At 40.6% G+C, this 15,235-nt stretch overlaps 1 protein-coding gene across 2 annotated transcripts in view; it reads right to left on the bottom strand.

Annotated features, from left to right (window-relative positions):
• Tmtc4 (Transmembrane O-mannosyltransferase targeting cadherins 4) overlaps positions 1-15,235 on the bottom strand; it is a 92,156-nt gene that overhangs the window by 5,407 nt on the left and 71,514 nt on the right. For both annotated transcript variants that reach the window (XM_075679657.1, XM_075679658.1), the window contains exon 14: positions 1,465-1,762. In XM_075679657.1, the coding sequence (XP_075535772.1) occupies positions 1,465-1,762 (298 nt within the window). The remainder of the gene's footprint in view (positions 1-1,464; positions 1,763-15,235) is intronic.

Here is a 15,235-nt window from a genome sequence, read left to right as displayed (position 1 = left end):
CACTGCTGCCTTACCAGCTCACACACCAAGAGTAAAATTCCCAGAAACACCCATAAGATTTGCCCTTTTCAATGCTAGCAACACATGCTGTCACACTTACAGAGCTTCAGAAAGTCAGCATTGTGCACTTAAACACGACAATATTTCTAATCAGCCGGTTCTGCAGTGCACTTCCTGAAAAGGGCCAGCATTCAGCGAGCACACCTATACGTATGACACTTACTTAACCTTTTATGATTGTGTACTTGAGTGTCACTTCCTTTACCATAAAACAAGGATTAAAAGAAGGCACACGAATAGAAAAATGCGCAATCTGGCGCTGCATTCAGCTCGGCACTTGTCTCGTTTGCGAAGTTCCCTGAAATATGCAGCTTTGCAGGCTGATATGATCCCAGTTTACTGCATTTTCAAATCACTGAACGATTGAAAAATAATGTGTACCAAGCATGCGGGATGACGAGGCCATACTTGCCACTGTGGAAACACAACCACTAGTAGCATGCACTCCAACGCAAAGGGGCGTGCGGTCACTCAGATGGGAAAAGAGGGGACCATGGCATCCGCAATCATCCACCGATGCGTTATGGCAACCCTAAACATTAGAACCTGCCTGCTAGGGAAGCAATCAGCATTGGCATCATGGGCATAAACTCAAGGCTGCCTCGTCAATACACACTGTATCTTTCTATAGATAGGCACATTTCAAACATTTTGCTCTGTGATAATCATGAAATCTAGCATTAAATCACGTTTAAGCATGTGTCGATATTCACAAGGAGAGCAGATGCTTTTAGCTACTGGGGGCCAGCTGGCTTTATGCCTGTAGTGCGATTCCCTCCCCCATTGCCCTTCGGATTGGTTGCAAGCTAAGACTGTCATGTGGTCATAGAGTGCTGTATGCTTGGACCGAGCGAAAGAGTGAGGCAAGAATGCCAGGACTGGACAGGCCCAGTGAGATTTTGGAGCATATGACTGCCAGCAATGGCCAAGGAAGGGCCACAAGTAAATGTGTTGCTCCTCTCTTTTGTCATTACCTGCAATTTGTTCACTGTACGACCCAAATGAACATCTTGGGTCACTACTGGCCTACCTCAGCCTGCATCTCAGCGATACCTGTGGCTTGTAATAAACTTTGCTTTGGGCAAAGTATGTTTGTGTTGTGTTTGCTGCTTGCTTTTGTACCATCAAAGCACAGGCACGCAAATTAAGTGCTCCGGGGGTTGGCCAGCAACCATAAACTTCAGACGATAAAAAGAGCCATAGTTAGAACCCAGTACACAATTAGTACATCACAAATATGTTTGCCACAAATGTCCTGAGTGAACTGGTTAAAGCTTTTTGCATATGGAGGGCAGAAGTATTTTTTCAAATTCAATATGTATGGCCTTCTGAGGTGTTCACTTAACCAAAAGTAATGCATTAAAAAGGTTCCACCATGCCACCTTGAATTGAGGAGCAACTTACCAAGGTTGGTGTGATAGCTGGGATTGTCCAGTTTAAGACGAATGGCTGCCAGGAAGTGCTGCTCGGAGCGCTGATATTTTCCTGCCTTTCCGAGAATGTTGGCCAGTTGGAAATGAAGGGCAGGTTCGTGGGGAAGGTGCCTCAAAGCCTGGAGTGCGGCACGCTCAGCATCGGATGCGTGACCTCGTTGGTCCAGCATCAGGACGAGGTTGTTCCACGAGACGAGGTGTGTTGGTCGCTGCCGAGTAGCATTGCGCCATGCACGATAGGCATCTTCATACCGCTTTTGCTCCAGGTACTGTAATGAAACAACAACACAGATGCGCCACTCTGATTCAGTGGTGAAATAAGTACATTCGAACTCGCATCTGCAAAATGCACTTGCTACAGCTAATGCCTGAAAACACATTTCAAAACTACTACCATAAGTTGGACCCCTGGCACTCAATTTCAGCATGTGGAAGTTTTACTACACTAGAGGATGGCATGAGCATGGTCAGACATTGTCATACTGAGCTTTCATGCCTTTTCTCCATTGCTAAAAAAATTTTGAGGAGGCTGATGCTGGGCAAGCGTTAAACGGGCTTGGGTGAGGGCAGCTGAGAAGTCAGTGGCATTCATTTGCAGCAAACAACACAAAGCACAACAGCTACCTAACATAATATACTGGCACCTGCTGGACTTTACTGCACACCCTTTCCACTTATAATAATGAGAGCATGCGCTACGGCCACATCCTTTGTCCTCCATGTAGAGAGAGAGAGAGAGAAAGCTCTTTAATGGAATGCAGAGAATTGTGTCGCCACGTGTGAAGTCGCCTACATGCTACTCTGCATGGGGGAGGGAATGAGGGATTTGAAAGGACAAGGTGTGAACAAGATCACCACCTAGTCAATGCCACTGGACACTTCATTACATTCCAGTGGGTTCCAGGACACTGTGGCTTTCACAGAAATAAGATAGCAAATGAAGCTGCCTTCAGAGCTCTTCAGTACAAGAAATACATAAATATATACTTTACAAAAAAGTGGTGCATCAGCAATGATGAAAAGTCATGCTAATGCAGAAAGAAACCGCTTCTGGACCTAACCAATTCACACCTGGATTTGAGATCAAAGCTTCCTCTCGAATGACTTGATATGCTTCTCGGCATCAGTGGTGCCTGAAAATTTTTTTACATTTCGTTTTCATAAAAGGTTATTTCATTTCTATAGGCAGGGCACTCTAACAGGATATGCTCTAGCACTTCTAAAGCCCCACATTTGTCGCAGTAGGGATTGGTAGAACATCCAAGTCAGCACAAATAACTGCTTGTAAATTCAGCATGCATGCAGAATAATGCTACCACTGACGGCTGACTATGGACACACTTATTCAATCAATGTCTCTTTTAGGACTCTTACCAACATTTTTTTTTCAGGACTGCCTGAACAATGCATTGGCAGAGTTGTGATGGTTTACTACTCCAGCCTTGACCTTCTCTATCCGAAAATGCCTAACGGGAACAACACGGAATCTCCGGGATTTGTGACCACAGGCTATAAGCGCTAAGTTGCTGTTTTGCTTCGTTATAGGTATGCATTCAATCCTATTTGAGTAGTGTTGTTGTACTTGAGTGGCTGTTGATCCACTTTGGCTGTTTGAAGTGTTTTGCTAATGTGAATGAAAACTGCACCATGGGCATTGATCTCAGTGTCTATCGTGCTCGTATTTCATTTATTTTACCCTCAAGGTACACATTACATTATAGAGGGGAGGGGCTAAAAGAATACAAAGTAAGCCTCGGTAAAAGTAACTTAAACAAAATAAACAACAGTAACGATTCCAAATTTTGAGTTGACATCCGGTGATAACAAATAGTGGTACAAAAGATACAAATACAAATGTGACGTACACGATGGTAAAGAGGTTCAGAAAACATACTATGTACAGTGGATTTACAAAATGCATTGTTAACTTTTTTGATCACGATGCTGATGAAAACGCTGCAATAGAGAAAGGTACATACACATAGGCAAGACAAATGGTAAGTATATTACAAAAGTTTGTTTTCAAGTGCATTTCTAAACATAAGTGGATTAATTACACCTGTTAATGAAGGGGATAAGCTGTTCCAGTCTTTGCTAGTCATTGGTAAGAATGAATTCGTGCCCATAATAGTGTTGACATGCGTTATGATAACTTTCTGATTATGATCACAGTGAGAAGAAATGAAAGGTGCTGGCCTGATCCAAAGAGTGTGTAAAAAGGTGTTGTCATAACAGATTTTGTGAAAAAGAGAAATGCGTGAGTGTTTTCGGCGGTCGGATAAGGAGGCAGGTTTAATAAACATTTCATGTGTGTTACGCTTGCTGTCCGACTGAAGTTATTTAAAATGAAATGGGCTGAGCGGTTTTGTATAGCTTCCAGCGTGTGTATTAGTGTTGAATTCCAGGGATGCCATATTGATGAAGCATACTCAAGTCGCAAGCGAACATAAGTGGTATACAGTAATTGTTTTAATGATGACGGTGCATAAGAAAAATTTTGGCGCAGGTACCCAAAAGTGCAGTTAGCTTTGGACAATATAATATCAATATGCGATTTCCAAGACAAATTGTTAGTTATGGTCACTCCTAAATAATGATACAAGGTCACACATTCGAGTGATATATTAGTGAGAGAATAATTAGGAGAACTAGAGTTAGTATGACAAACCCTCATAATTTTGCACTTCTTAATGTTAAGTTGCATTTTCCACATGCTGCACCAATCAGTTATTTTATTTAAGTCAGTTTGCAGAGCTGTTACATCACAGTCATTGGAAATTTTGCGGTATATCACACAATCGTCTGAAAATAAACATATCTTTGATGAAATATTAGTATTGGCACATCCTGCCCATGCTCGGGACGCCGAAGTTTAGCTACCAACCATGCAAATGGTATCGGTTTACTTTTGCTGAGACCTTCTCTTGCCTTTGCTTCCTTGTGCTTTGCCTTTGTGCTGGTGATGTCAAGGCCAACCCTGGGCCTTAGGCTGAGGACGTTCTTATCCTCCTCAGAGAGTTCATGGATGACAACCAAGCAAAATTCAAGAAAACAACGGCTACCCTAATGCAAATAAGAAAAGATATCAAATACTCAAGAACGCAACTTAGTAGCATCGAGCAGGACATTGGTGGCATCTGTGAAATTAGGGATGATGTTGGTTCTGTCCGTGGCACAATAAATGAAGTAAGGCAATCCATATCAAAGACAAATAAGGAGCTCGGCGACATTGTAGATGATCTTAATAACAGATCAAGACATAACAACTTGTTGATAAAGGGACTACCAGGGACAGAGAAAGAGGACTACGCAATCAGTGAAAGAAAAATAAAAGATTTTATTTCAGCTCACATAGGTTTGCACTTACAGAATGACATTGAATGAGCTCACCGCATTGGTATACGTCGAACAGCACAAGATCACTCCGTTATAATAAGTTCTTAAACTTAAAGTTGAAGGAAGAAGTACTGTGTAATGCTAGCAAACTAAAGAATGTCAAGCCCAAGGTATAGCTAGCGCACAACTTCTCACAGAAAGTACAATTGGCCCGCAAAAAAGTTGAGAAATTTTGCTAAAACCAAATGCAAGGGAATCGAATGCTTCAGAATCAGGTTTAACAAACTTCGGCTGCATGGCAAGACATTCAAATACAACGCAGTCTTAGGTAAGGTAATCAAGACAGCCGTACAGGAGGTGCATCTTCCTAAATGACAAGGGCTATTGCGCAAGTCAAAGCCACACGGAAATTGTCCTCTTTCTGTGCTGCTCACAAGTTTCCACGGTATTCTTCCTAAACTAGATGCAGTGAAAAGTATGATATGTACATACACCGTGGATATTATTATCAGCACAGAAACATGGCTGACCGCTGATATCCCGAATGGTGAACTATACCTCCCGGCTCACTTGACAGTTTTTCGCAAAGATAGCAGTGATTGCAGGGGAGGAGGCTAATGATCGCTATACAGAACGATTATTTACCTATGCCCACTGACACTACTGTATGTTATGTTTAGACATAAAGGCATCACGTACATTGTAGCAGCCAGTCAGACTTCATTGATCATTTGCATAACTCATTAGAATACGTGTTCAGCATGCATCCACAATGCATTCTAATACTAGGCGGCAATTTTAATTACCCCAATATAAGTTGGACGATGCCCTCTGTGAACCTTCAACTAATCGTCACGAGTGTTTCCACTTTCTTCACACAATAAACATGCTCGATTTGGTCCTGTTGGTACACGAGCCAACTAGAGGCGAACATATTCTTGATTTGCTATTCATAAATACACCAGGTAAAGCTCATACAAATGTACTTCAGGAAATTAGCGACCACAGACTTGTTCCCTATACACTTCCGCTGTTCCTCAGAGCAAGATCTACTGTCACAAAACAGATACTAAACTATTCCAGATCCGACACTACTAAAATGAAACGAATGCTGGATGAGTTTGCCCACACATTCGAAGTCATGTTCCATACCTGGGCAACAAATGACAACTGGATCATCTTCCGCAATAAAATGAAAGAAATTGAACTTGCTTGTATCCCTAAAATAACCATTAAAACCAGAACAGATGGCCATGGTTCACACGAGAAGTTAAGGAACTCCTTAATAGGGAAAGAGAGCATACCAAACAGCGAACAAAACAAACCCTGACAGTGATTGGCAAAAGTACAAACAGGCGCATGCTACTGCTGAGACAGCAATTAATGAGGCTAAAGACAATTTCTTTAATTATATGTTACCTAACTAGCTAAAAGCAAACCCTACAAATGTTTTGGTGAGTGATTAATCCCAAAGATGAACACACAGTTCCTTTAATAAACGATGAAAGCGGTAAGGCTGTACCTGCGGAACCCACGGCCGATGTCTTTAATAAATACTTTTTTGAAAATTTTACAAATGAGTCACCTTCCCAGGCTATTCTTCAAGGCACTAATTCAGCTCTTCGTCACCCATCATAGAAGCACAAGCATGGAAGCACAAACTTCTTATTCGTGCAGTTTCTGGCCATTTTCACGAGCTGCGGTCGGAATCCTGCAGCCTCTGTCGGTGTCTTCAACAGCACTTCTTCGACAAATGCTTTTTCCGGGCGCGCCAACGGAACGCAGTCCCACTCGCCAATCATCGAACATCCTAGCTTTGCCATTTGGAGCGCGCCTGACGCTTTTGCCGAATACTGTCAGAACCGCCACCTAGGCACAGTGATGTCCACACTGCTAATATCGCCAAGCATAAAAGCCAACTTCACCCGTGTCGTCAGCAGTAGGCATGGAAGCACAAGCAGGATGAGTCTCCTGCCATATCCTATTTGTGCAGTTTGGTCGTTTTTCCATGCTGCCTATCGAATGCTTCAGGTCTGAAGACTGCTTTATAATTGTGCTTCCATGCCCAGGAGCAGTGTTTGATCCTTTTTGCAATATACTCTTGTTGATGAGTGGTAACATAGAGCAAAACCTTGGTCCCAATGAAAAGGTTATGTCCAAACTGCTTAAAACAGTAAAAGAAACAAACGCCTGTTGTATTCGCATTGAAACAAACCGATCAGCTATGTCACGGGTGATAGAAGAGCTTAAACGTTCACAGCAGTCCATCACAGCCAGCATCATTGATATTAATGATCACCTGCAAGCTCTAGAATGTCAGACTGTTGACTTTGAGACTTTACAGCAAGAAATGAGTGACACGTGTTAAAATGTAAAACGTGTACAGAAAAAGAATGCAACACTTCTCGTGTGGCTCGATAACGCGGAAGACAGATCACGGCGAGGAAATCTCATATTCTTTGGGATATGTGATAGCCCGTGTGACAATGCGCGTCAGAGTGAACAAACAGTTATCTCCATTGCCTCAGACAAACTGGATGTACGTCTACCACTAGACAGCATAGAGCATGCACACAGAATCAGTAAATTTGTCAGCGGAAAATATTACAGAGTCTCTTAAGATCTCTCTTAAGAGGTGTATGGCAAAAGCCTACTCTTCCTCCTCTTATGATTTGCCTCTTTCTCTTTGCCGCTTCTCTTTCTCTTCTGTTCTACTAAGCATCTTTAGGCATTTGTAAAAAATTGTAGTCGTTACAAGTTGTCGTTCGACATATGGGTCATTTCGTAGTCATTAGTAGTCTTTACAAGTCATTCCTGCTCACTAGAAAGCATTTTAGTCATTTGTAATTAATTGTAGTAGTTACAATTTGTCATTAGACATATTGGTCACTTCATAGTCATTACAAGTCATTTCAGTCATTACTAGTCTCTACTGTTCATTACTAAGCATCTTTAGTCATTTGTAATGAATTGTAGTCATTACAAGTTGTCATTAGACATATTGGTCATTTCGTAGTCATTACTGCTCACTACTAAGCATTTTTAATCATTTGTAATCAATTGTGGTCATCACAAGCTGTCGTAAGGCATGTTGGTCATATCATAGTCATCAGTATTCATTACAAGTCATTTCATTCATTCATTAATCATTACTAAGCATTTCTAGTCATTTCTAATGAATTGCAGTAGATACAAGTTGTTGTTAGACATATTGGTCATTTCGTAGTCATTACAAGTAATTTCAATCATTAGTCATTACTACCCACTACTAAGCATTTTTAGTAATTTCTAATCAATTGTGATCATCAAAAGCCGTCGTTAGACATGTTGGTCATATCATAGTCCTCAGTAGTCATTACAAGTCATTTCAGTCATTATTAGTCAATACTGGTCATTACTAAGCATTTTAGTCATTTTAAATCAATCGTGGTCATTACAAGCCATTGTTAGACATATCAGCCATTTCATAGTAATTACAAGTCATCATAGTGATTTTAGTTATTACTATGCATTACCAGATGTTTCTAGTAATTTCTAATAAATTGTGGTCATTAGAAGCCATCGTTAGACATATTGGTCATTTCAGAGTCATTAGTAGTCACTACAAGTAATTAGTAGACATTATAAGTGATTGCTAGTTAATTACCTCTACCGATCTCTATTATAGCATTATCATTCACTAACTGTCACTATCAATCATTTTTCATTCTTTAATCTGTCTTCATATGGCGTGATGACGCTTCGGCAGACACTCCGGCGGTCAGGTCTGCTGACACAAACTTCACCATGGGTCTAGAAAGGCTTTCGCCTTAAAGAATAGGCCTTTAGTAGTGAAGTTTGACACTTGGAAGACAAAAGAGCTGGTGTTTTCCAAGCGGTATGGTTTTGGGGGAACTGGTATCAGTGTAAACAAAGACTTTTTCGCTGCAACACGTCACACCTGGAAGAGACTTCTGGAATTCGACAGAAGCTTAAACGCTTATTTCAAATTAAGCTACAAGAGATTATTTTTGGAGGGAAAGTGCTACATGCTCAATACTGACGAAAATTCTGTTATCGAAGTGAATCATCATCATCATCATCATCAGCCTGGCTACGCCCACTGCAGGGCAAAGGCCTCTCCCATACTTCTCCAACTACCCCAGTCATGTGCTAATGGTAGCCATGCAAACTTCTTAATCTCATCCGCCCACCGAACATTTTGCTGCCCCCTGCTACGCTTCCTTTCTCTTGAAATCTCTTCAACACTAAGGTCCTTTTTCTGAGTTAAAGCCGAATACTTGTTCTGTAGCTTTATCTGGAATTCCTCTATTTTCCCTCTTACCGCTAACTTATTAATCGGCTTCTTATGTACCAGTTTCTTCCGTTCCCTCCTCAGGTCTAGGCTAATTCGAGTTCTTACCATCCTGTGGTCACTGCAGCGCACCTTGTCGAGCACGTCCACATGTTGTATGATGCCAGGGTTAGCGCAGAGTATGAAGTCTATTTCATTTCTAGTCTTGCCATTTGGGCTCCTCCACGTCCACTTTCGGTTATCCCACTTGCAGAAGAAGGTATTCATTATCAGAAAATTATTCCGTTCTGCAAACTCTACTAACAACTCTCCTCTGCTATTCCTATAACCTATGCCATATTCCCCCACTGACTTGCCTCCAGCCTGCTTCTCGCCTACACTGGCATTGAAGTCGCCCGTCAGTATAGTGTATTTTCTTTTGACTTTACCCATCACCAATTCCACGTCTTCATAGAAGCTTTTGACTTGCTGGTCATCATGACTGGATGTAGGCGCATAGACCTGTACGACCTTCAATTTGTACCTCTTATTAAGTTTCACAACAAGACCTGCCACCCTCTCGTTAATGTTATAGAATTCCTGTATGTTACCAGCTATATCCTTATTAATCAGGAATCCAACTCCTAGTTCTCGTCTCTCCGCTAAGCCCCGGTAGCATAGGACGTGCCCGCTTTTTAGAACTGTGTGTGCTTCATTTGTCCTCCTAACCTCACTGAGTACAATTATATCCCATTAATTGCCCGCTAATTCCTCCAATGGTACTGCTACATTCACCTCACTAGATAATGTTCTAGCATTAAACATTGCGAGGTTCAGATTCCAATGGCAGCCTGTCCGAATCCAGAGATTTTTAGCCCTCTCTGCTGCGTCACAGGTCTGACTGCCGCCATGGTCAGTTGCTTCACAGCTCCTGGGGACTGCTGGGGCCGGGGTTTGATTGTTGCATTCATATAGGAGGTTGTGGCCAAGTACTGCACCAGACTGGCCAATCCTGCTCTGGTGAGAAAGTGCGTTACCGGTTCTGATCACCGGGATCAGGCCGCACTCCAGGCCCGTTTATGCAATTTTATTAACATGCATTTTTTTTTATTCCGGTGGAAAATTGCGTGGCACCGGGATTTGAACCACGGACCTCTTGCACGCGAGGCAGTTGCTCTACCTCTACACCATCACTGCATCTTCACTGCATGCTGACAGACAAACGATCAATGCTGTCATCACGTCCCAAGGAGCAACCCATTCCAGACATGTCTAGGCGGGAAAAAAGTAGGCACATGCGAGAAGTGGAGGCTCATAATCAGCATCATTTGTAATTTTTACTTACATTCGGGGCGTTCTCCTTAAAAGAGATTGTTTGAACAGTATAATTAACGATACTGGAGCTGATATTGTTGTATGACTGGAAACCTGGCTCTCTGACAAAATAGAGACAGGCAAGCCGTTTCACTGCAACGAAAAATTTACTGTGTACCGGCTAGACCGTGCCGATAGGATAGGCGGTGGTGTTTTAATTGCTACTAACTCTAGTTTTGAATCGTTCCTTTTAAGTGTGACTACTAATCTGGAATTATGCTGGTGCTACCTATCTATCTGTTTCAAAAGAATAATCATAGCTGTCTGTTATCGTCCACCTAATCCCAATTGTGATATTGCGGAAAAAATTCATGACATATTAAACGAAATATCCGTTCGATTTCCTGGTTCACCCGTGTTTCTCTTAGGAGACTTTAATTTCCCTACTATTGACTGGTCACGTTCCTGCCCCTTTGCTAATCTGGCATCTGTGGGGGCTGCAGAATTTCTTAGCATTTACTCAGATTTTACCTTTTGCAGCTAGTTATCAAACCAACATATGTCATATCTACTACATGTTCCTTGCTTGACCTGATTCTAACCAATCATCCCGATAATGCTTCACCAGTAACCCAAGTGCCTGGCCTAAGCGACCATGACACCTTAAACATTAGTATTTTTCTGCCTTCTACAAAAGTAAAGAAACACACTAAATATATCAGACTACAAAAAATACTAACTTTAATGCTATCAACTCTGAGCTATCAGCCTTCCTTGACTGCTTCCTTGTGACAGATGTAGACTTATCAGTTCAAGAAATGTGGTTGTCTTTCAAAACTACAGTAATCCATGTCATCAGCAAATATATTCGTCTTCAAGTAATTACATAATCAATCATCTAATGCCCCTTGGCACAACAACCATCTGAAACGATCGTCCAACAAAAAAAGCATACTTTTCCATTCAGCCAAAAGATAATTAAACGCTGATAGATGGTTTGCATACACATCTGGTGCCAAAGCCTATACAAGCGCTTTAAGAATGTCTAAATTTAACTTCTTTAACTCGACCCTACCGTCTCTGATAAAAACTAACCGAAAACGCTTCTAGAACATTGTTAAATGTACCAAAGACAGCAGTACAAGCATGGTAAACAATTCAGGAGCTCCGAATCATCTTTGCGCTTCCCTACTTAATGGCCCATTTTCCCACTCATTCTGCACAGCAAATATCTGTGATTATCCACCTTTGCCATTCGTAAACATTCTGGCAATGAATCCCATTACCCTCAACCCAGCAGGCATTCGAGCCAGCATTTCCAAGATAAAGCGATCGTTGTGTGGCATTGATGGTACGAATTCCAAGTTCCTCCAGAGCACTGCAGAATACAGCTCCATCATTCTTACCCTCATTTTAACTAGATCACTTAACGACAGTGCGCTACCCGTTGACTGGAAAACCGATAAGGTGATCCCACTGTTTAAACAGGGGAACCCACATAACCCACTGAATTACAGACCTATTTCATTAACCTCGGTACCTTGCAAAATCTGAACACATAATTTTCACTCACTTTGCAAATTTCCTTGAATCAAATAATTTTTTAGCTGTTACTAACACGGGTTCCGGAAATCATATTTTTGTGAAACACAACTATTAACATTTACTAATGACTTGCATGGGTTTTTGGACTCGGGTTTTGCGACAGACTGTATATTTTTAGACTTTTCAAAAGCCTTTGATAAAGTTAATCACCAACTACTTATCTATAAGCTAAGCCTTCTAAATATTGACCCTTTAATATTAAAATGGATTTGCAGCTTTCTTTCTAGTCACACTCAATATGTAACTATTAATTACAATGACTCACCAGAGGTACGAGTAGAATTGGGTGTAGCTCAAGGTTCTGTGTTGGCGTTTTTACTTTTCCTCATTTATATTAATGATCTGCCTAATCAAATCACCAGTTCTGTTTGTTTATCTGCTGATTGCATAATTTACTGGAAGATAACTAATTATTCTCACATGATTACGTTATAATCAGATTTAGATAACGTAGCAACCTGGTGCTCTCGCTGGCACATGAATCTTAACGCCTCAAAATGTATATTCATGATAATCTCACGTAACCAAGTAACTTTTCCTAATTACTACATTAACAACATCTCACTCGAATCAGTATCATGTTATAAGTACCTCGGAGTGCATATTACAAATGATCTCTCATGGAAGTGACATACTGAACATATTACATCCAAAGCTAATCGCATACTGGGCTACCTCAAATGCAATTTCCTGCTGGCACCTTCTTCTCTAAAGCAACAGCTATATGTCACCTACATTCGATCTAATCTAGAGTACGTATAATCAATATGGGACCCTTATCAATTAACACTAATTAACACCTTAGAAGCTGTACAGAATCATTCCGTTCGTTTTATTCTTAACAATTACCGGGGCACAGCAAGCGTAACTAGCATGAAACTGGCCCTCAAGATATGTCCCCTTACCGAATGCAGAAAAGTTTCTTGCCTTTATTTGTTCCATAAAATATACCATTCAATTCCCACACTCAAATCGCACTATACTGAACCAGCTTCTTTTACTTCTGCACGCTTGGACCATCATCATAAAGCGAACAACCTATTCCACAGAACGACTACCTATGGTAACTCGTTTCATTCAAAAACATGCCATGAATGGAACACCTACCGGATCCACTAGTCTGTATTACTAACACCGATGACTTCCGTAAGGCACTTACTAACATTATCTAGTATACCTTGACTTTATTATATTGACATGGTTAGAGTAGCTCTGCTTTCTTCTGACCAGCAGTGTTTATAAGTTATTTCCATTGTACTACCCACCTAATCTACATACTTGTATTATGATTTATCTTCTATCCATCTGAGCTTATCTTCTCACCCTTTCACTGTGTATATCATGCATTTTTATTTCGTCTGTATTACCCACCTGTATTATATTTCGTCTATATTTTTATGATATGCTTATTGTGTCACTATAACTTGCGTTATTTTCACATTGTACTATGCACTGCTATGTGATTATTGTGTTTTCTTCTTTATATAATTATCTGTATCTATTAGCCCCTTCACAAGGGTAGAGGGGCTAAAAGTGCCACAAGGGTCAGTTATGGGACCATTGCTTTTTCTCATTTATATTAATTATATAACTTATATCATAGGCTCTCAAATGAGACTTCTTGCTGATGACTGCGCCATTTACAGGCAAATATTAACTCCCGAGGATGTGACTTGCTTACAAACTGACCTAATGAAACTTGGCAAGTGGTGTAAGGTCTGACATATGGAGATAAAACGTATAAAAAACAAAGCTTATTACATTTTCTAAACTTACTAGTACTCCTCTAAACATTTACCCAATAAACAATACAGGTAGAGAGAGAGTGCAAAGCTTTAAGTACCTGGGCATCTATTTAACTACAGATCTAACTTGGCAAAAAACACATAGAATATATAGGTAACCAAGATGGCACTTAAGAAAATAGGATTAATCAAACATCATTTGTATCCTGCCAACTCAGAAACGAAGCTTCACAGTCGCACATCTCACATGTGGTCTTTGTTAGAATATGCATCCATAATATGGCACCCAGGTACTGTTGCTTTGCAGAACCGCATCGAGTCAGTACAGAATAAGGCGGTAAGATTCATACTTTCCTCATATTCACCCTATATGAGCGTATCATTGTTAAAAAGCAGAATCAACATTTCCGCTCTGAACACCCGACGCATAAATATTTGCCTTTAACATTCTTTCATTCTTTATATTACGGTGAGCCAACATTTGCAACTACTAGTCGCATTCAACCGGCACATCACATTTCATCCAGGCGGGATCATGAACACAAAGTGCAAACCATATTTGCTCGTACACTAAAGTACCCATGTTCACCTCTAGTGCAACCATAAACGAATGGAACACATTACCAGAAAACATTTTTGCTTGCACTGATGCAGCTAGTTTTCAAAGGGAACTTCTGGAGCATCTCCATGCATAATGGCTGTTTTTATGTGTATGCGTCTCTTAGAACCATATAACGCTTTTCTTTCTTTCTTTTTTTGTTTTGTTTACTCGTGCACATTTAAATGTGGCACTATATTATAATACTGTACTTACCAATTCTGAGATTCATTTCAGTGTTTCTGTTATTTATGCACATTTGTAACTGTGCAATATTTATCTCATTGCACCTGATTTCAATTTGAATAGCATCCTGAATGTGTCACAAAACTTCATACCAAGGTGTTTTCCTTTAACCTAACTCGTAGCTTTCTTTTTCTTCTTCTTGTTTGTTCAGGTGTTTCTATATTTGACACAATTATTTTGTAATGCACCCCCTCCCCCCTCCCCTTTGAGTAATGCCCTTCAGGCCCTTTAGGGTACATAAATAAATAAATAAATAAATAAATAAATAAATAAATAAATAAATAAGATGGTGTGTTTCCTGCATGCATTTGTTTGTTTTTAACTGCCCAATTTTTTGGATGTTTTCGGGGTCCCTAGGCAGTCCCTAGTGAATTGGACATTGGCTGTGTTGCAAATGTTTACCATAAGCCTTCTTGCATTCCTGGTGCATCTAACATAAATGTACCCCATAAGTATACACTAAATATGGGGGTTAACTTGATACAATTTTGTAATATTCGTCACTACACATTCTGGTACGCTAACTTGCTTGCAATGTTGGCATGGCACCTGCATCTACCTCATGACAGCACTGTCAGTGCACTGCTCGTAAAGTGTTTACACAGTTTCAGCAACAGAATAAACT

The sequence above is a fragment of the Dermacentor variabilis genome, chromosome 2, assembly GCF_050947875.1.
Source record: "Dermacentor variabilis isolate Ectoservices chromosome 2, ASM5094787v1, whole genome shotgun sequence".
NCBI lineage: Eukaryota > Metazoa > Arthropoda > Arachnida > Ixodida > Ixodidae > Dermacentor > Dermacentor variabilis.
This window is presented reverse-complemented; position numbering and strand designations above follow the sequence as displayed.